At 42.5% G+C, this 23,313-nt stretch overlaps 1 protein-coding gene across 1 annotated transcript in view; it reads left to right on the top strand.

The window, feature by feature from the left end:
- IQSEC3 (IQ motif and Sec7 domain ArfGEF 3) overlaps nt 1-23,313 on the top strand; it is a 99,500-nt gene that overhangs the window by 29,792 nt on the left and 46,395 nt on the right. Inside the window, exon 2 of the mRNA XM_088521552.1 lies at nt 15,821-15,901. Coding sequence (XP_088377678.1) covers nt 15,821-15,901 — 81 coding nt within the window. The remainder of the gene's footprint in view (nt 1-15,820; nt 15,902-23,313) is intronic.

Consider the following 23,313-nt stretch of genomic DNA (forward strand, 5'->3'; position numbering starts at 1 on the left):
GCTATCAGGTTTGTCAGAAATGACTTTCCCTTGTTTCCCTTGGTGAATCCATGCTGTCTACTCTTGATCACCTTCTTTTCGTTGACATACCTAGAGATGGTCTCTAAGAAGAGCTGCTCCATCACCTTTCCAGGGAGGGAGGTGAGGCTGAGCAGCCTGTAGTTTCCTGGCTCCTCCCTCTTGCCTTTTTTGAAGATTGGAGTGACATTGGCTTTCTGCCAGTCCTCAGGCACCTCCTCTGCCCTCCATGACCCCTCCAAGATGATGGAGAGCGGCAATGACTCCTGCCAGTTCCCTCAGCACTCTTGGGTGCATCCCATCCAGGCCCATAGATTTATGGGTGTCCAGTTTGCTTAAATAATCCCTAGCCCAATCCTCCTCAGCTATCGGAAAGTCCTCCTCTCTCTTGGTTCTCTCTTGTCTCCGGGCTCAGTACATGGGGACTGGCCCTCACAGTAAAGACTGAGGCAAAGAAGGCGTTTAGTAACTGCCTTCTCTGCATCCTCCGCCACCAAGGCACCCTCCCCATTCAGCAGTGGGCTAACATTTTCCCTAGTCCTTCCTGTTGCCCCTGACATCTCTTGCTAGAAAAATGCTGTTGATGCTCATAAATTACTGTAGGCTTATATCTTGTCCTGAATGTTCTTTTAGGTGTCTTTTCTCCATGAAGTCCAGTGTCCCTTTGATACTTTGATTTCATGCTAACAAAAAATCACCCTGGATTTTATTATTTATTGATTTTTATAAATAACTTTGTATCTGTAAAGCACACAAGCCAGCTGCTATTATATGTATTATGCTGTTTATTCTGATTGGCATTTACAGCCGCGCAAACAATGAAAGCTGACTACTCCACATAACATCTTTACAGTGACACTTAAACCCTGCAATTGGGTCTTTGCATACAGTACCATGAAGTGATTGAAACACCAAATACCCTTATTTTTCCCCTCGGTGCCTACTATGCAATTCAGCATTGTTTTGCAGTCGCTTATGCTGTTGTATGACAGTAATAACCATGAAATGTCAACAAATGCCAGAAGAGAGTGGTGCATTCCAAGCGCAACCTAGCCATTGAAGTCCAGTCTATAATGCAACCTGTTTTTTCAAAATGGGAAGTTCTGTGTCCATCCAACTAAGAATGGGTCACTGCATGGAAAATCCTAGTAGTGAAGTGGAGCTGTAGCAAGTGGGAATGGAATCCAAGGCTTGTTATCATAAGACTTGAAGAAAAAAGAGAGCCTCTTACATTTAAGCTATTTGAAGAGTATTACTTTGGCAAGAAAGGAAGAAATATTGTGATTCTAAGATCTTGCAAATTCCAAAATAATATCCCTCTGGATTTTCCCAAGATACTGTTCCAGTAAGCCTTTTCTGTCCTGGGTCAAAACTTTGGCTATTTAATCTTCATCATCTGAATATTATGGAGTGCAGGAACAGCTGGTACACAAATAAGATAATTGTTAATGCAGTGGTTGTTCGCTGAGATTTAGAGCACTTGCTAACTACAGTACTAACTACAGTACATAGAAATAGTATTTAAGATGTCTTAGGAATTTTGGTTCATGTGTTCATTTACTTTGGAAAAGAGAGATGATGATGACCACTATTGGCTCTTCAATACGCCTAAAAGCATGGATGAATTCAATTATTCTATCCAGACATTAAAAAAACCCAAGCAAACGCACCCTCAGACCTACTGTTACCATGAGCCTAGGTGTTTGTAAGATGTGCTTCATATAATGGAGTGGAGCAGAGAGAGCGTAAATCAGACACGGGCCTGTATCACCTTGCTCTTTACAGGCAGAGAGGCATGGAGTGAAATAGCAAAACAGTCCCTCTGCCAGTTGCCAGAGGCTAATAGTACAAGGGGATGAAAAAGGCATCAGAAGCTGCCCTTTTCTTTGAAGAGAAAAACCTCAAGCTTTTTATATACTTGCTGCCCCCACTTGCCCTTCCCTCCCACGCTTCCTTGAACGAGGGAGTCTGGCACCAGTAGAAGGAATTCCACAGCAGCACAATTAAAAAATGCCATCAGTGAGGGAAGCTTCTGACTTGCAAGAATCAATTTAATATCTTTTCATCATTCAGATTTATTCACAGTGCTAATACCTCAGGGCTCTAATGCACTGCTCCCTCCTGCCACATACAGATGCATACAGTACTTTCAAAAATACCTCTTTGGTCATTTGGTAAATAGTACATAATTACTTGCAAAACCCAAGTCCCTCCTGGTAGAAATCACCTAGCGGAGTACACATATTTGTTACTAACCCATATTTGTTACTAACCCTTGTTGTAGTCGGTTTCTTGCCAGGGTATCTTTTGCTTATGATGATTCAGATCCAGCAAAGTCTACTATGTACTGAACCCCCTCCCAGTTGTATTGTGGACATAGCTGCTGCCACGCAGACCAGAGAGAGAAATCCGCTACCTTCGAGCTTAATTTGAATATATGGGGGGTAAGTCTGAGTTCGTATAGTTTGAGTAACTACCAGAGTGGTCACTGAAGCAATCAATAGTCAGCTGTGAAAGGTATAAACTCTTATGAGAGATACATCAAAAAGGATAATAAAATGCTGCACAAAGCAGGTAGTTTGAGCAGGGATGTCTGGTAGATGCTGGAGAGGTCAGCTCAGGAAGACGGAGGTATTGACAGGACCATTCTAATCCAGCTTGGACATCCTCTTGGCAGCTATCGTGAAGTAGTTGAGACTAGGTAAGAGAGAGAGATAAGAACTGTTGAGAAGGTGCTTTTCTAGTTAAAACAGAATGCAAGTGTAGAAAAAGTGGAATTGTTTCTCAGCGTTATTTTCTTGTTGACTTTGGAAGTAAGGCAGAACAACTTTTGTCTCAATTGGAAAGAGGGTGCCCCTCCGTCACCCCATTCAGAAATTTTTGTCAGATTGGTCTGAATTGGTGGTTGTTCAGTATTCTTGCTCTGCAAAATGAATCAGTTCTCAGGATTTTTATCAGGTGCTTGCTGCCTGTATAAAAGAATTTCAAATTATAAATGGTCCCTGGATCACTATTCAAAATGGCCTTGGAGACCCCAGCCTGCTGAAGGCAGCAGCTGCAGCCCAGATTCTGCCTTTCTCAAGGGCACCCAGGGAGCAGTCCCAGATGGCACCCTTGCTTCTTTGTGCATTTCAAGAACATTTCCATTGTGTGAACATGCAGGGCTCTGCCAACTATGTAGGGAATCAGGTAGTAATCCTTTAGAAGAAGAAATAGAAGCTATTGGAAGACAGGACTTATGGGATTTTGAAGTCAAAACACCATCTTATTGCTCTATAGGGTAGGACTGGAGTGGAACAGCAGAGCAGCATGTAAGCAGGAGAGATATAGATAACTCTGGAGACAGAGTACAGGAGAGAGGGCACATAGTCTCCGCGGCACATTAAACAAGCTCTATTTCATCTCCATGAAGGAAATCCATTGACTAATGAATCCCTGTTACAATTTGCTTGCTCTGGATTCACCCTGAGAACACTGTTCTCTGTCACTACTTACAGAACAACAGCTATCCAAAGGGGAATTCCCCCTCCACACAACTTCTGAGGCTAAACTGGACTCTAGGCACAAGAAACAAGATTACAACAGCTCCTAGTGTTAACTACAGATGCAGATACTGTAGCTAGTGTGTGCACTGCTTCCTCCAAAGATGGAAAGCATCGTCACATCCCAGCATACAGGGTCTGGAACCATCACTGATGTAGCTTCACGGCTCAAGTGTGAAAGCAGAAATAGCACTGCCAGCTTATGTGGAGCCACATGGTGTCAACTTATGCCAGAGCCCTGTTAGCACCAGGGCACTGAAGCATACTTATTAAATCTCAGTTGTTAGAGGAGATTGCCCAGCTGTAGTACCACAAAGTTCAAATCTGCATCAGCCATCTTGTTTCAGGAGCATAATCAGTCCCAGTTCCTGACTCTGGCTGCCAGTAATTGTGTTTGCAGCTTGCCTGAAATATCTCAGCAGACCTCAGGCTCCTTAGGGTTTCAGAAGTACTCCTTAGATCCTTTTTTTTTTCTTTTTCTTTTTTTTTTTTTTCAAAAAAAGGAAAAGAAATAAGAGCTTAGGCACACTGGTGAGAAGCTCAAAACTGTGTTAAATAGAGAACAATAGTGGATTTGTAATTCAGATGCTTTGGCAAAGTAGGACTCCCCACAAGGCATAAGCTGGCTGCAGTAAGGTGCTACACAACGATCTGCAGCATGGAAAGATATGAGCAGCTCATTTAATTCAAGAGTAGCTCTACAGTTGGTTGCAAATGCAGGCTGTAGGTTCCTATGGTCATCACTGACTGAGATACTGCTTTTTTTGGTCAGGAGTATGAGTGCAGATTGACATTTGTATCCCAGTACTGAGATAGGGCATGGGTGAATTAGTGTAGGCAGACCATCAGCTTAAGAAATCATGCCTTCTCAGTTGTGGTGATTTTTTTCCCCAAAGCAACTCCACTGGACATGGAGTATCACACAGTCCAGTTCCTGGGACTGAGAGCAGCCTAAATTGTCTGTAATCATCTTGATATATTTGCCGAGGATATTGACTTGATAGTACATTGTGTGTTGCTAAGGCTTTAACTGCTCAATAATTCCTGAGATTTAAGTGGAGAAAGAGAACAGTTTCCATAGCTTTTCCAAATCTTAGACAGCTCATTAATCCCACCTGCACTCCTGCTAACCCAGGAAGCACAGGAGTATATGAAGCCTTTGAAGTCTTCTCTTAATGCCAAACCATGTATCCTTGTGTTCAAGCGTTGAACTGCACCTTCCAAACTCCATCCTCTCCCTGCCTGAAAGGGAGCTTTTAGGCACAGTTCATTAGTGCCAAAGGGAAAAAGGCCTTCCCAGGGCAGCTACTTATGCAAATTCCACTGCTGTCCATGTCAGTATGATGCTGACAACAAACAAGCCTTGAACTTGTCAAAAGCCTGGTGCAAACATATGGCTCTGCATGGTAGGGAAAGGGACAAGGAGCTTTCCCCTGACACAATGCTCACTCTTCCCATTTAGCTGTCACCTGAAGCAGCAAATCAAGCTAAATCGAACTAAGGTCTTTCTTGTTGTACTAAACTACGCTCCTCTTGGTATTTTGCTTTGTTTGTATAAAGCCTCAATATATAGTAGAGTTCTGAGCAGCTGAATACTAAGCAGCAGGACTTATCCCAGTGAACAGTCTTGATAGTCTTTGGTTGCTGGTATGCAGAATAAAACCAGAATTTAAATGTAGTGCAATCAGTCCAGTGGACTACACTGTACTGATGGTGCAGTTCGCTGTTGTGGTGTCTTTGCTTTGGCAGCAAAGACAGAACTACCTGTAAGGACTCAGAATTACAGCAGTAGAAGCAGAAAATCAGACCATGCCTCTCCATGCAGGGGCAACTCTGCGAAAGGCAGTGGTGCAAAGGCACATGAAGAGCTCAGTGGCGAGCCATTTCTAGATATGCAGTTAATTTGCATGCTTATGGGATTCTGCAGTACTGAACAGTACTCCTTTGTACAGCTTTGTGCCATTCTCCAGTGCTGAAGGACGGTTTGATTTCAACCTCTAGAAAGTTCTCTAGTTTTCTTCCTGTGCTAAAGGGTTAAACGTGAGCTGCATGACTGAGCAGCCAGTAAAATGTCTAAACCTGATTAAAAGTAGACCTAATTCAAACAAAAATCCTGAGTTGAAGCCTGACACTTTCTCAAAATGTAAAAATAATTTATTCTTGTGGAGGAGGATACCTAAATTCCATTTATATCTCTCAGTCCCAGTAATTACAAAACGGTGGCCAATTCCACTAACACGAACCTTAAATTTTTTATAGTATTCATACATATTAGTCCAAAATAGGAGAGGAAAAAAAGGTATTTACTCTGCTAGCAGAGTGTCCAGGCAGAGTGCTAGTGCTGGATCTCTTTAGCAGGACTACATACTCATTGGTATTAGGCTGACAAACTATAATTAATACATGAAGAACTGGAGGAGATTTGAAGGATGTTCATCAGTGTAATTAAAAGTGAGCTTTTGCCAGTTACTTTCATTCTACATAGTTATAAATCTATTATTTGAATAGAGAAGAAAGGACCTTTATATAGTTCAAAACAGCAGAGTTATGAAAAGATGTTTCAAAGCTATGGAAGGGCATTATCAGTACATATTTGCAGACATATATATATATATAACCTTTTATATATATATATATATATATAACATATATATATATATATAACATATATATAACCTTTTAAAGTAATGATGATACAGAAGATAGCTAAAGTTGAGAGAAGGAAGTATTTGTATACAAGATAGATACTGTCTCAGAATAGTAGTGTTGTATCCGTATAACATCTTTTCATTAAGAAATTAATCAATACAACTTCTGTTTATGGTAATTATTTCATTGAAGGAATTTAGGAAGTTACGCACACACATACAAAAAAAAAACACTTCACATTTACATAATACTTTCCTAGTTGCGATATTTGAAACATACAACTACTAAACCCCCTCCTCATTGCCAGTGAGTGTTTGATGTATCACTATCACTGCTTTGCCTTCAACATCTTAATGCTAAAAAGGCAACAGTCCAGCTAGCAAGCAGCCGGGCTTTTGTGGTTGGTGTCCTCTGGAAGAGAGAAATCCAATTTAAATGGAGTGAATGGACTCCCTATTGACATGTGATTCAAAAACATCTGCAGGGAGGCAGCCGTTCAAGTCCTCTTGATGTTGCTTTCATGGTCGCTCTGGTTCACTCTCCCTTCCCCACTTGCATTTCTTTGCCTACTTTAACACTTCTATATTCTGTCTTTCTGCTCCTCAGAGCACTTGGACTCTAGTTCATACTTACAACATGCCTTCCTGCTACCAAGAATCCAAGTTATCTAGCAGCTGGTAACAAATTCTTTTTCCAGCCAGCAAGCTTCTTTCTGGGAACTGCAATCATATTTCCCTCATCCCTCTTCATACTATGCCTTAAGAAAGAGACTAATGGCAAGAAGAAAAGCTTCAGAGTGAATCACTGCTACTGAGCAAATGTGAGAACATGAGAGGCATCCCCCATAAACCTAAACAGTACTTCCTTAACTAGTAACTCTACAAGAAACACCCACATATAGCTACCTCAGAGACATGAGTGCTCCTCACTCCACAGGAGAGCATTCATCAATGCAAGTTTCTCTCAGGCCATCCACATGTCCCAAACCTGACAGTTATGTTCAAAGTTGAATACCTTCTTCAAATCTGTCCAATCTTATCTTTTCTGACGATATGTATATGCAAGACATTATGTTTACTCCCTTAAGGATCAGACTTTTTTTTGTACAGTAAATACTTCATCTTAAGCATCTTCCCATGCACAGTGTCATCTAGGCTTAATTCCAGTTATGATGAAGTTAGCCCACAGATAACTGAGGGTCAGTGGATCATCGATATCTCACACTAAGTGGGTTATTTCATCCAAATGTAGCTGAAACATCAAGAGTTAAAAAACTGCACAAATAATAACACATAGCATGAGAAAGGATGGAAGTTGGGCCAAAAGTTGGCCACAGACTTTGAACCCCCTTACATTTTGTGAGCTCCAGATAGAGGTATTTACTTTTAGATGCTACAGGAAGAAGTTATCTAGCAAACCAGACCCAGCAGCTAGACTACACTCTGCCGCTTTGATTCCAGGAGCCTGTATGAATACCAGCTGTTCCTTCCATTCTTTTTTCTTCCCTTACCTATTTCTAGCATGTAGGGGTGGTTCTGGCAGTCAGCCCAGCCACTCCTCGTGGGCTTAATGAATGGATTAGACTTCCTTCAGGTGTTTCTGGGTAACAAAATTGACTTGTCAGCAGCTATTTTCACTGAATAAAGTGAGTCTGCAAGTGACATCTCCCTCACTCGTGCTACTGAAGTCTGGTGCCCAGGTGCTTGGGGAAGGAAATTTCTCTCAGACAGGCAGTCACCCACAAGTAAAAGAGTCCACGCACTCATGTGCCAGCCATTCTCACCCTTGTCCCCAATAACTTCATCAATGTACGAATAAGGATTTACAAGGATGAATGTGTGCCATAGATATGGGTGAAACTGAGCTGAGAAAGCAACTGTTTAGGAAGATATGGCATTAATATCTCTGTCCCCAGAAGCAGATTGTGATAAGTGAATGACATATTTGATGTATTTGTTATAGCCACCCAACTGGTTAACTAAAAAAAAAGATCAGATCACAGCAGCATTGGCTCAGATTTTCTTCCTCCAACACAGGAAATTCCATTTCCTCAACACAGAAGCCTTGTGCTTATCCTTCCAAGCTGTTTTGTTCTGAAGAACCCATAATAGCTGAAAGATACTTATTCACGTCAGCAGGACATATTGAATTTTCACTTTCCAAATAATAATGTATGCATATGGTATTGTATGGTGAGGTGGATTTGTCTTAGGATATTTTATAGAGCCTGTAGAATTAACACATTCCAGTGTGAATCTAGAAATGTTCTGTCAGTGGGTCTTCCCTCTTTATCCCATGCTCTAGCTCCAGAAAGGCAGATTTACAGTAAAGATTGAGAAGGATAACAAAACAGAATATATTAACTTAAACTGAAACTGTACCAAGAACCAGTATGATGAGTAAGCAGATACTAAATATGTTTTAAGGAGTGAGTTCTGATCTTTTGATTTTGGAATTGCCAAAGAAACAGGAAGAAGTAATTCTCTCCAAGAATCACAAGGCATTCAAAGAAGTTCCAGACTACAAAATGTATTTGTTTTTTCACTTGTCAGGCAAGCAGAAGGCTAAGAGTTCCTGGTGACTTCCACCCTCCACTGCCCCCCGGCTTGACTTTGAACGGGGTAGAGGAGAGGGGAAGGAAGAGCAGCTTTGAAAATGCTTAAGAAGGCTCATAGCACTATAAACCCTCAAGTGGCCTGAAAGAAGAGTTATCCTGTTCCTTGGCTGGGCATGTATGTGTATGTCATCCATCCATCCATCATGCTGAAGTACTCAGGATTTCCTAAGCAATTTGTTGTAGGCAATATTTTCATGCTGGCATCTAGACATTACTAAGATCCATCCTTATCTTTCCATACAATTTATCAGAAATCTAAGCCTGTGGAGGGTTGCAGAGTAAGACAATCCCTGACTGAAATGTACAAGCTAAGAACATCCTATGCTGAGATGATGTAGCTGGCACTCAGTACATAGATATGTTCTGAGCATCTATCCTTGGAAGCACAGACCTTGGATTGGAAAGCCAATGACAATGTTGGAATCTGCAAGCCCTTTACGAACAAATATAGCACTGACCTTCCAGATAGATGAAAGGGTAGGGATGGTCATTGCCACTTGAGAGTCTGCCTCTGCTGAGAGTGGAGGCAGCGATGACTCAAGGAGCCAAGCAAATCATCAGCCAAAAAGAAAAAATATATATTAAGTGGAGTATTAGATGAGGCAGAGGCTAAGAACTTGGGGAGGTGTAAATACAACCAAAGCAGCCCAGAAACATCAGTTCGGTGACTGGTGGATCGAGGTTGGTGAGTCCACATACAAAGACAAATTCCACATCATCTTGCTAATATCTTTTGTACAGTTCTTCCCCCTGCTTCATTCTTTGCAGTTTCTTCTTAAGCCACCTCCCATGCAAATCTGACTTCAGATTGCTGCAGTCTTGTTCTGCTCTTTGGGGATTAATACTGGAAGATTTTTGGACCAACTCCAAGGACTTTTGGCGATTTAGAGAAGAATAGTAAATCAGTCCATTCCCAAGATATATCTCTGAGACTATCAGGTTTGGACTGCTTGTTATTAGGAATATAAAATAAAGCAATGATTTCAGCTATCTTTTGTTGCACTACCGCAGTAGATATACAGCCACTGCCCATGTAAGCTCTTTGACAATGAGTGATTAAACCAAGCATTTTTCAGAGGTAGGAGCTAAGACAAAATCTCCAAGATCCCTAATATCTTGGCTACTAAACCCGTTGTCATCTATCACAGGTTTTGTTGTATGGCCTTGTTCAGTCTGGTGTTCCAGGGATGGCGAGCATCAGATGCTCAAGAGGAAGGGCAAGAGTAATAGTAAACAGACATGGGACACCCATACAAGCCTTCTTAAAAGGCTGAAAAGTTGGACAGCATTGATTTTGGGAAGGATGTAAAATCTCATCTGCATCAACTATTCTAGTAGGATAGTCTTATCTTTCTTTTAAGCATCCAGATCCTCTCCGGGTTTTTCCAAATTCTTGCCATCAGCAGTGTCATATGAAAATTAGGAGGTCATCAAATTATAAAGAGTTAAAGTCTGGAAGTTAACCAGAATATATTTTTAATCATATATTATTCCTCCATAAATAAACTAGCTATACTCAACTCTCCCCAAAACATCAGTCTAATGACCTGTGGTTGAGACCAATAATAAGAAATCTAGGAAGCTTAAGCTAGGGTATTTCAGAGAAAAGGGTGAAGGGTGGTAGGGCAAAACAGCTAGTTATTTCAAGGTACTCTTCTTTTCAAAGCACTGCCTCCTTCAAATCTCACCTATGCTGTTCCAGACAGACTGCAGTCAGAAATAGACCTAACACAGCAGGAAGATGCTAAAATGAGTGAGGTTTATAGCTAATCTTAGCTAGGTTATATTGCAGTTCTGGGGGTAGTGAGAGCATTGAGCTGTACATTTTGGGGGAAGTAAAAAGCGTCTTACAATTGTGTGACCATGTTTCATAAACTTTGTACTACTAAATAGCTCCTGTCTGCAGTTCTCCAGCTGTCATCTTAGGAAAGATAGCAGCCAGTAAGAGCTAATCTGAGATGACTTCAGTTCTCTTTCAACTCTTTCTGCCTTTAATCTCCCACTTCTAGACTGTACTTTTTTTGTGGCTCCATTTGTTCTCATGTCAGTCATCTAAAAAATATAAGATAAAGACAACTAGCAAAGGGCTCCAGGAAAACTGAGTTATCCAGCACTACATACAATGATTTTTGGTCAAAACCTCTACCATTTCTCCAAAAGGTGAAGCTTTAAAGAGAAACCAGAAAGGTTATGAGAGTTGGCCTAGTTATTTACTGATAGAACATTGACTGAGGAAGGAGTGATGGCCCACCAACACCGTCAAATTTCTGAAAATTCAAGTGCATTTGGACAAAGGGCAAAGCTACTGAACAAGCAGGCTGGTAGGGCCCAGATATCGGGTTACAGACTTTAGTCTAGTATTCCTAATTAGAGAACTCAGCGATCTTCCCTGTCCTCCTTGCAATGAGGGCCATTACAGCTACATGACATAAGCAGGAATCACAGGGCAAGGCAGGGTGATGCAGCATGAGAGGAGCATGATCTCTACATTCACAGTGAGACTAATTTTCATTCTCTCTTGATTTCTTGCAGTCTAAAATCATTCATACAGAAAAACACCTAGCTGCTCTTTGTCCATGGGAACAGGCCCTTTGGGGTATTTGTTTAATTAAAGCTGACTACTGGAGAACAAGGAGCACAACAGCTTTCCATATGCTGAGTTGGGCATTTATTTTGTTCTGGGATGGGGGAAAGGAAAAGAAGAGGTTAGAGCACATAAGTTGTTTACCTCAACCCAGCTTTCAGCAGACAGGCATCTGTTTTAGGACAGCTATGGTCAGCGCCAGGTTTATGGACACTCATGCCCCAGAGGGGCAACAAGACTGAATAAACATAAAACTCCAGATGCTTATCTTAATGAGAGATTCAGCCTTAAGGTAACATTAGGAAAATTTGTACAGCTTAGACCTGGTGATGTGCAATCTAGACTGCTAGAGTGACTTTAGGTGTTTGGAAATCAACTCAACTACTTTCTACAACACCATTTTTAAGAGGAAAAGATGCTCAGCCCCTTGGCATCCATAGCTGTAAAGGCCAAGGAAATAGTGGCAGAGAGCCCCTTTGCAGCCCAGTCTAACTGTCTATGAAGCCAGAAATGTCTAAGAAACTTTGAGCTAACTCCTAGACCAACTAGATATCTCATGTTATCCATGAGGATCAGTACAGGCCTCTCTTTATTAAAGTTCCTCACAGACAGAATCAGTGTGCCCAGGGTGGTTCATTCACCAATACCTCCACTGAGCTGCAGGCAGCTGCCTGGAGGATACCTCTTGTCAGGAACAATGTTGAAGACAGCTGAATAAAAGCCAAATAAAAGTCAGTCATTTTGCTCATGGGAAAAGAGGCTAGCATTTCAGTTGACAAGAGAGGTTGCTGCTGGGCCAGGCACAGCTTTCCCTGCATTTAAGATGGTCTGTACTGTCAAATTCTTGCCTCTGGAGCATGCGTTCCAGCTGGGCAGAGCAAGCACTGACAGGCGCAGGCTGTTCGTGGTCCTCCTTTTGCATCTATGCTCACCCTTGTCCTCTGCAGCTACACAACTGTTACACTGTTGGCAGCACTTACCTCAGAAGACCCTTCACCACACTCCTTCCTTGCCTCTGAGTGTCTTCTGTACCACCTACCTCTCCTTCACCTTCCCAGAACACCATCTCTTCTGGCTTGCTTCTCTCTTACAGGCTTCAATCAGATAAACATTTGTTCATTTTTAAAGCAACAAATTTGAAACAGAACAGTTCAACAGCATCCTGACAGACGGGAGAACTCCTCTCTCTTCCTTGTTCCTTGCCTGCCCTGCCCACAACAGCGCTTCTTCAGCTGTGCTCCCTGAAACAGTTTGCAAGACTGGGGAGGGCAAGCTAGAGGCAACAGAACAAAAGACGGAAAGGCAAAAAGATGAGCCATTGACCTATCCTTTTAAGAAACCATTACCCAGCCACCGAATCATTAAAAAAAAAAAAGAAACACATAACAGATCTGCAACCAAAGTGATGGGTCTGAAATCACCAGATTGAAAACACCCTGCCTTCCTCCCTGTTTTTCAAAATCAAAACAAGTCTTGTGCTTTCTGATGTTTAACTCCTCAGAGGATGCACATTCAAACTTAATGCAGCTCTTCTGACTTATGAAATTAGATATGTGTAAAAACAAAATAAAAAGAAAGTACAGGGAGGAAAAAAACATTTAAAGTTTTACACTGACTTCAGCATAGACACTAAATATCCCAAGATTCTCTTCAGAACTGAACAGGATGACAGACCTACAGGAAAATGCAATCCAGATAGCCACCAGCCATTACCACCCTGCCAGGCTCAGCTACAAAAATCTTACCTTAAAGATTCCATATAGTTAAAAGGACAACTGCTTTCCTGAACTGCTCGCTCTAGGCTCAAAAGTGATAGTAGAGCCCTAGGACAAGTGCTTTCATTGCCCAGATAAGGACTGCCTTATCCAACTGCCTCTTCGTGGAGGTTTGCTCTGGTTAACCTTTCCTCTCATAGCACTCTATTGGTTATGCATGCCATGCTGCAAAGCCCAGGGCCTTACTTTCCTGTAGCACTGCACCTCCAAGATGGAATCCGCTATCTGTGGTGTATGTCTGGGTGGGACAAAACATGAAGTAAATTGATGCAGAACTCCGAGTGCTTTTGGTTATTTGAGGAGCTCAGAGATATCATAGGATATTCCCCAGCCCCAGGAAGAGCTTTTTGTGAAGTTTTAGAATATCCAGTTACACTACATATTCTTCCTCCATCAAGCAGTGCTTCCTTCTCACCATCTCCTTGGTGACTTCTCTCTGGGAATCATGGCCCTGGACTCGAGGATCCCAAAAGCCTTGGAGGAAAATTTTTGCCTGTGGACACGATCAACTTTTGGTAGTGGTTTGTAAGGTGCACAACTGCTCTAGAGACATTCGCCTCTCCAAGGTTCAAGAGGACTGTGGTTTGGCCTCAGAACACCTGAGGTTAATATTAAACACCCAGAAATCATGACAGAGTCAACAGCTGACTGTGCAGCTGCAGTGCTTAAAGCATACTGATTCCCTAAAGAGTATATGTAAGATTTTTTTTTTTCTTAAAGCAGCTGACAGAGGTTGAACCTAAAGTCATGTAATTTCACAGTCTTCCTTTTCCTGTTTCCTTTTATTCTTTTCTATGTTTCTTTCCTGGTAATTAGTTAACAAGGTGAGAGTCTTTTCATACATGTGTAGGCTTCTCTTATTCTTTTATCTATTCTTGTTATTCTTCTTTTTTTTCTGTGTCGCCCCTCTTTGTTTTTTGCTGTATTCTTTTTAAGACTGTAGTCAGCAATCTTATCTGAGCGGTGCATCTAATATTAGAATAAGGGTAAAGAACGGTGGAGTTCATGCAGGGAATTGTTGAGATTAGAGCTGGCTGAAATTCCATTTTTTGGAAGATTCCACTATTTCAAAATATTCTTATCTGGAATTCTTATCTTTTTTTTTTTCTTCTTCCTTTTTTTTTTTCTTTCCCCAGCAGTTCCTGTGGACACAGATTTCCGAAAGCCTTTCAGTAGGAAACGCCAACATATAATTCCTCCGAAACCAAATCTGCTCCTCAGAAGGAATGCTAGCTGTTAGTGAAGCAGCTGAGAGCCTTCTGCATTTCCACACTGCAGCTGGCAATTTCTGCTACTCCAGGGCAGCCCTGCAAAGCTGTCTGCCTTGGCACAGGGGCTCCACACCCCTTGAGCTAGCCAGCTCCAGGATTGCTTCTTTAAGAAGTGGGCAGAACAAAGTTTTGGAAGGATGAAGAGACTAAGAACTGTATGGTTCTTTCCCAAGGTGCTTTTTATACGTCATGACTACACTAGAGACTGGAGTCTGAAAGCCTGGTCCTCCAGCAGCTTCTAAGCAAAGATTCATTTTGATAATACATTGGAAACACAGGAAGCAGAAACACGAAGCAGTTTGTTCTGTTAAGCTAACTGGGAAGGCTGAAAGAACAACCTCTGGCTGTTCCCAGAATCATTGTTTTCTGTAATTTATGTATCTTGGTGGCCATATCTGACAGATTTTGAGAAAGAAAAAGGGGATAAGCTTCCCATTTCAGAGTGACAGAAAGTGTGGCAGGACCTTTGGAAGAATCTGAGACCCCATGCTAAGCCAGGAGACAGATTTGCTGCTATCACTTGGCTAGAAGCTACAGAATATTTTAACGAGGAGATGACCTCATTTAAGTCCTGAGTCTCAGCAGCAGCACTCAGAACACAACTCTCAGTGCTCTTACACTGATTTGGAGACAGAGTGATTTGTGCCATCTGGGGATCCAACTTTATTTCGCTTAGAAAGCCCAACCTTGGCTTTCTTCCTTTAGATGAATTCTTTCACGTTTCCCATCTAATAAACACCTTTTACTCAGTTATTTTCCTCTAGTTTGTTACTTCTTACATTTTTGTTGTTCTTTCTTTGCTGTGATCTCTTCCTTTATTCCTCTCCACTTGTGGTTGTCCTCTTAGTTTTTCACAACTATTTCTGATAATCCCTGGTTCTGATATGCAGAGTCTATTTCTGCTCTCTTTTTTTTTGGAGAAAAGAAGTCAGATCAGTAATTGTCATGACAAAAAAAATCAGCTTTTTTGCATTAAAGTGTACAGGAAATAGTAAGCACCACATAAAAGCCAGAGACTTGCAAAGCTTTCCCCCCCCCCCCTTTTTTTTTTTTAAGATATATGGGGTCATGAGGCAGATGCTAATGAGAGAAAACTTTTCATTTGGCTCTGTTGGCCTTGTTCTCTACAGTTCGATGTAGGGGCAGATGGTGAGGCAGGTGAGGAAGGGGGAGAGAATTGTTATCTACCTTCTTTCCCACTCCCCACCAGCTCATAGTGCAAAGCAGTCATGTAATAATCAAATTTCTCTTTCAGCATCACTGGAGAGCCACTGTCCCCTTGGAACAGCCTTGGGAAGGGCAGTCTGCCCTAAGTTTTCCATTGAGTGAGCTAAACACTAACCTGTTCATTTTTTTTCTTACAGGAATGAAACTGTTTTACACCAGTTCTGTTGCCCAGCAGCTGATGCAGAGCAGAAGCCTTCCTCTCCAGACTCCTCACCAAGGTGGGAAACTGTTGCTAGCAAAGTTCTTTCTTTTCCATCCTCTCCTGTTCTCTCATGAGCTACCACTGATCTTCCTGCCCCAAACAAAACACACGCATTATATGCCTACATCCTCCTCCGTCCTCCTTCATGTCCCATGTCTCCAGCACTGCTGTCGCTCTCTTTTACTTCACAGAGATGTTACCCCTTCAATGTTATTCCTCACAATCCTCCACTGGCATCCACTCACATGCACCTGTGAGACTCTGAACACATACTATCAGCCTCTTTTCAACTCACATCCACACTTGTACCTTTTCTTACTCTTCTGTATCACTTTGACACCCGTATAGACATACCTCATTCTTCTCCTTCAAATTGGTTACTCTACATTATAGTGGTGCCCGGACATACACTCATAACCTTTAATAACCTTAACTAGTAACCTAATCCATAGCCTTTAAGCTACAACAAAATTCTCAAAAGAAACTGAGGATTCTTCTCTCACATCAGTGTATACACAGTATCTATTTGCTCTGTCTCTTCCACACATATCTGGAACCTCTCAAAAGTGACCTCTCAAAAACTGAGGCGGCCTGTGCATGTGTGTTGGTGGGGAGCACTTTAACATAACACACAACTGAAATGATCTGAGCTTGACTCAGAAGGACAAATGCAGACTAGTACTATTAACTGCTACCAACTTGCATCCAATGCATCCAGGCTTGGGTCTGTAAGCAACAGACACATCATCAGTACCCCCTCATCAGTAATTGACATCAATGCCAAAACCAAGGGATCCAAGGAAAAATACTGGATACATGTTCTTGTCTCCGTCTTTCTCATTCTTGCCATCTCCTTTTCACTCACAACCACTTAAGCCTCTATTTCACAAATCTGCTCCTTTTTTTCTCGTGCCTTATCACTCTGTTGACAGCAGCAAACTAGCACCTTTGGAAAGATTTCCCTCATTACACTGCTACACTTTTACATCTGACCTTTGCCATCAGTATAAGAAGCCCAAGCTACTGGGGAGGGCTCTGAACATGAGTGGGCAGCTGAATTGCAGTAATGAGGTTCGATCATTTTTGAAATACTTTTTCTCTTGTTTGTTCTGCTCACTAGAACAGTGTCTGGTTTATGATATCACTGCAAGGAAAAGCAAAAGGAAAAAGAAAAGTATGAGTTCTGGACATGCCACGAAGATGATTAAGGGACTGGAGCATCTATTGTATGAGGAAAGACTAAGTGAGCTGGGCCTGTTTAGTCTGGAGAAAAGAAGGCTGAGAGGAGATTTGATTAACATGTACAAGTACCTCAGGGATGACTGTAGGGAGGATGGGGCCAGGCTCTTCTCCGTAGTGGCCGGTGACAGGATGAAGGGTAATGGGTGTAAGGGGAAACACAGGAAGTTCCACCTCCATATGAGGAAGAATTTCTTTACCGTGAGAGTGACAGAGCCCTGGAACAGGCTGCCCAGAGAGCTTGTGGAGTCTCCTTCTCTGGAGATCTTCCAAATCCGCCTGGATGCCACCCTGTGCCACGTGCTCTAGGTGTCCCTGATAGAGTAGGGGGGTTGGACTAGATGATCTCTAGAGGTCCCTTCCAGCATCAACCATTCTGTGATTCTGTGATTCTATGATTCTGTGAACAGCATTTCCATAGCCTATGCACAGGTAGATCCGGCTTGGAGACTTGCAGCTCCTGTCTAATCACCCAGGTTAAAGGGAATGTCAACTTTTGATATCAGGAGAAGTAGGATTCTGTTCTTATTTAGTAGTTAGGCAAGTGACATTAATTGAATTATTGTATAATCTGTTCTTACTCACTCTGTAGCTGAGTGGAAGAAAAAAAGAAAATCAATGAATAATGTATTCAGTGAACTTTGCACTATTTCGTATTCTAGATTCAGTTTGCCTGGCTTTATTAGAGAACTTCCTAAGTGCCATAGTAATGTTTCCATGCAATCCAGTATTCATCAGTTACAGAATCACAGAAATGCTGAAGTTGGAAGGGGCTTTTGGAGATCATCTAGTCCAATCCTCTACTCAGGTAGGGTCAGCTAGAGAAGGTTTCAAATATCTTCAAGTATGGAAACTTGTGGAGGTTGTGGAGTCTCTTTCTCTGGAGATCTTCCAAACTCGCCTGGATGCCACCCTGTGCCACATGCTCTGGGTGTGCCTGCGTGTGCAGAGAGGTTGGACTAGATGATCTCTAGAGGTCCCTTCCAACCTTAACCATTCTGTGAGTCTGTGATTCTGTGACATTTGCGGGAAGAATAGACTTGTGTGTGTCAAAAGTGAGGTTCAGCCACATTTGAAGACAGGGGAAAGGAACAGGACCTCTCCTGCCCATTTCTGTACGAAAATGAAGAGTTAACTCTCTGTGGTGTCTGTGCTGAAAGCTCTCAAAAATTGCTAAGGTTTGTGTAATGCCCCTGTGGAGAGCCTATGACTACACCACAATGTCAGATGGGGAGATACTGTGAGGAAGAGGAGGCAGCAGAGGTTTCTGCAGTAGGAAATGCTGCCTCTCCCTTGCATTTCTGGAGAGACAGTTTCAATTTGTGTGCTCTGTTTAGTCTTCACTGAGGCTTTGTTCACCTATGGCTTTCAAACTCTGCACCCTGACCCTTGCCCCATTCTTGTCCCAGCTTCCATCTTATTCCTGAAGGTTTCCTTGCCTTAGCTTCTAGCATTTTCTAATCTCACTTGAGCTGTGTCTTAAAGTCTGGAGTAGTGTGTATCACCATCATGTTCCAGGCCTTCCTTTTTTCATGCCCCACTTATCCCTCAAACCTAAATGTGTCTGTGCTCCTTGTATTGGGAATGACCCAGTCCATCACCTGGAGTCTGGCAGGTAAATGGAGAAGAAAACAATCACTCATTCCAATAATTTATCAACTTGGCAAGTTTTTTTTCAAAGATGAGCCTGAGTCAGGAAAGTCAGAAGTGGAGATGAATGACCCTTACAACATGTTGCATCTGAGCTTCCAGTTAAGGGCCACCCATACTGATCTTTGCCTGTCAGTTTAATGTTAGCTAGATTGTCTTTTGTAGTTTATCCCACTATGCAGGCCACCTGTTTTCCATATTTTCTTTCCAAGACTTTCTTTTCACCTTTTCATTTCCAGTCCCTTCTCCCTCATCCAAATAGCAGTTCTGAATCTGTGAAATATTATATTCTGTGAAGAGAGAGAAACACTTGAAGCCACCCTGGCTATTTGAAGGCTAGAAATAGGTACCCAGACTTTTTGCTTTTTGAAACAGAGCAGCCTTTAAATGTGGTCTGTGTGACTGTCTCAGGTGAGAAGAGAATCCTTACTTCCCACACAGCACGAGGAGAAAGGAAGAGCCACACAGGACTATTAAACTCACCAATCAGCTTTATGCTGACCAGAAAGCATCTTCCTCAGTCCTCCAAGTTCCAAGGTAGGCATCCTTTTGCTCCTGAAGTGTCATATCCAGTGCAGTGAGGCAGGCAAGAGAAATAACAGAGAGAGAAAAACACAAGGTGACCATGGGACTCATGCCCATAGCTGATAGCTATGCTGCTCTGGAAGGCCTTGATATGCTGCTGGAAGAAGTTCATCTGGTCATTATGGAACCTGTCATCCCACTTATATCCTGATCAGGATTCCCATTAAACCAGTGCAGTACAAAAGCTGAGTCAAACAGGACTGAAATGTGTTGGTCAGACATCCTGAATAGACAATTAGCTCCTGGGTGAGCCAGGCACAGCACTGAACAAGCTCATCAGGGCTCCTGTCAGAACAGCCTGGGACATAGAGGGTCCCTGCACAGCTCCCTGAGTCCTGCTGAGGGGACAGCTGGTCACGGCAGTGCTGCAGTGAGTTTGATAAAACAGTTTGGGCTTATTCTTCCTTTTCCCCCTCCATGATCAAGCATTTCCCTAAATGAGATAAATCCTGTCAGAACTGATGCCACTAATAACTGTCAGCCGTCTAGTTTTAATTAGAGTTTGCTTCATTAATGTCCCAACTCCTCTCTGCACAGCAGATTAAATAATGTACTTGCAGCTCATTTACACAAACCCCCAAACTGCAGGGCTGAGCTGCAATCCTTTAATTAAACAGCCTGGCTGATCCCTACCGCTGCCTCGGCTCATCAGTCTAAGCCGATTAAAGAGAATAGGGACTAATAAAGAGCATAAACAGGGAAGTGACTCTCATCTCTTCAAGGGACTTGGAGACTCCAGCAGCGATTGGCTGATGGCTCCTTCTCTGCCAGGAACCTTATGTCAGCCCACCTCACCTCCTTCTGGGACCTGCAAGAACAGTTTGTTCTGCCTTTAGTTCCTCAGGATCCCAGCCTCGTCTTGGTGATGGTGGTGGAACAACGTTGGAGGACAGAGGAACTAATGGGGAGCAAGGAAGGTGAAGGTAAAGAGGGGTAACTAACACAAGGAAGTCAGAACAGTGATGAACAGGCAGACTAGTGAGAGCAGCTATGCAGCTCAGGCATGGGACAGAAGAGCAAGGACACACAGAGTTTAAATGGGAGGCTAGCACTGAGGTTCAGACTGGGGAAAAAATTGTCACTGCTTGTGTTTTGCGGCAATCATTGCACATTCTCCTTGTGCGGCCTCCCCTACTTGCTATCCTGCAAGATTTCTACCTCTTTGCAATGTTGCCCATCCAGCTAAAAAGACCTTGGCTTCAAGTTGGTGAATATCGATTAGGTGCATATCAGTGTCTAATCATTAAAGAGAAGTTAATGCAGTGAGGCAGAATTTCCATTCACCTTGTTCTTGCTTGCTTCAATGACCGCCACAAGCAGAACCTACTCCTTTTCTTCTGTCTCCCTTCTCTCCTCTACCATGTGAATTCTTGGAGGATTAGAGCTTCTAAAATTAACAGTGCAAATTTCCCACCTGACTGCCCCATTGAGGTTGTGCTAGGGATCAGCAAGTCTGGTGACACAGGGTATGAACATTTGGAGATGTATCTTTTCCCAGAGTCTTCATCCAAGAAGCCTACAGCCAAAGCAAAGGGTAAGATGATGGAAGCAACAGGCAAATTCCTATAATGGGGCTCTGTTTAGGGCTTCCCCATCTCAAACTGCCTTGCAAAGTTTGGGCCATCAGTTTCTGCATTGGGCCTATACAGCACTTGGCACAAGGGAAGTCTTGCTGCATGATTATACCTCATCTGCCAAAGATAGGATTGAGGGGATTGAGGAGACTCCAAAATGGTAGAAATGGGAACTAACCCTGCTCCTTCACTGAGATGCTGATTAACTCCAGTTTAGCCAAATCCTATCATTTCATATAGGAACTGCTTTTTTTCTTGATGGCTTCTGCCTGTTAACAGCAGGGTTCATTCTAGGAATTTGAATAGCTTAGTAATTGCATTTCCGACTTCTCCCAGTCTTGCACCATGAAGGCTGGCATCCCAGAACAATGTCCTTAAAGTGTGTCCAGTGGCAACCCGGCTCCAACAGGATTACATACCATTTGCCTTTGTGTGAGGTAATGTGACTGAGATGAAAAAGATTTGTTTCTATTAGTGTAATGAGAGGAAATGATGGAGTCACAATCTGAGGGAACAGTATATTGATTCAGTTGCCTTTCATAGGCTTTTCCGAGCCTGCTTCTGGTTCTCCTGCAGCGTTGAACAAGAAATCATCAGAAAAACCTCCTCCGCTCCAGTGATGGGAAAAAGACTCTACAAATTTTTTAAAAACCTAGGACAGGTCTTCTTTGGCAATGGGCTTTGGGATATCACTTGAGGGCTGAGACATCACATCACAAAGGAGACTGGATAAGATCCAGCTATCTTTGTGTAAGGGGCAGGATCCGACAGACCCCAGACAGCACTTTGAAAAGGGAGAGTGTTACAACAATGTTTGCGGGAGAAGGAAAGTGCTTCTTATGTGTAGGAAATGCAAATAAAACTGCTTTGAGGGCAAAGGAGTCTTCCCAGGAAGAGGAGAGGTCTGAGATCTGAACAGCATTGCCTGGAAGTGCTTGGGAATGTACTGAGTAGAAAGGCTATGTTCTGAAAGATTTAGGAAAAAGGAGAGCAAGCTCTGCTCATGCTATTTGTATATAGTATATACTTATGAGGTTTAGATTTCTAGTATGGAGAATGCTTTTTAGATCAGGACTGAATCATGATCAAGGCAACTGGCAAGTGTCTACTTCATGATTATGACCCAATTAAATTGTAACTCAATATAATTTAGACTTCAAACAGCTGCGTACTTGTTTCTAAAGCACCTTCTGGATCAGTCACTGTCACAGACTGGCTACTGCCTGGCATTACTGCACCAAATACTGAAAAAAGACACTTGTAATTGATCCTCTTACCCATTGGTTACATGCCTAAGCCAGCCAGCCATTTCAATTCTGATGAAATTCCCTCTTGCCCCATTTCTGATTCATTAAACCACTCGGATGTGATTGTGTGTCCTTGGCTGAAGTGGTTATTTGTGCTTGTCACCCCACTGCTGCATGTGGAAGGGTGAAAAGTGGACAGTTTTTGGGCAGTTCTTTTGAAATCAAACCTTTAGTCAGTAGAAACACATTTATCTTCCCAATACCCTGAGCTGGATGAGTGTATGCTACACTCATCACAGTACTGTTAAAAAACAAAATCTGATTTCTTTTAGTTCTGGAGGCCTTTTGTCTTTGACTCTTTGTATGTCTTTACCTGAACTGTCTGTTTCCATTGCACACATACTAGCTGCGTGCTGTGAAGTCACGCTGAAAGGCACTGGCAAGATAGTAATGAATATTACCCACTGCATAATCACAGCATCATGTCGCTCTTTGGCTGTTCACTTCTGTATCGCAGGAGTATCTCTCCCCACAGTACAGTTTTCACTTTGCCTCTAGGCCATCTTAGGTCTTCCATCAGTCAGATCCTCCTGAGAGGTCCACAAGATTTTATTTGACTTGCTAATGCAATACCCCCTAGGGCTGGAGCCCATGAGGTTGATGGGAACTGAACCACTCTCCACATTAATTCTGCTTTTAACTACCACCAAAGCTTTTTTAATAAAAAACTTGGACTTAGGTAGGGAGTCATGATTTTACATCTGCGTTGTTTCAGCACTACTGAAGACAACTGAGCTATCCAACGTTATGTCTGAACTTGCCAAGAGTTACCCTCTCTGCCTGACAGAAGTGGTGCAAGTCCACTTGCACTTCACTTCATGAAATGGGAAATTAACCTTTCTGTCCTAGGACTGCTGGCAGGATAGAGAACCTGTAACCTGGAGAACAGTGGTTCCTCTCAGCTCAGAGGTTCATGGTGGCTCTTGGTCTATATGGGAAACATGATAATAATTCTAGTCTATATTAAATGAGATCTATAACCTACCACACAAAACAGTATAACGACTTTGACTAACTGGCATCCAACTGGCAATATCAAGTGCAGGCTCCAAGAATAAGCGGACCATGGATGC

The sequence above is a fragment of the Tinamus guttatus genome, unplaced genomic scaffold, assembly GCF_059628265.1.
Source record: "Tinamus guttatus ecotype Peru unplaced genomic scaffold, ASM5962826v1 Tinamus_guttatus_pri_ptg000125l, whole genome shotgun sequence".
Taxonomy (NCBI): domain Eukaryota; kingdom Metazoa; phylum Chordata; class Aves; order Tinamiformes; family Tinamidae; genus Tinamus; species Tinamus guttatus.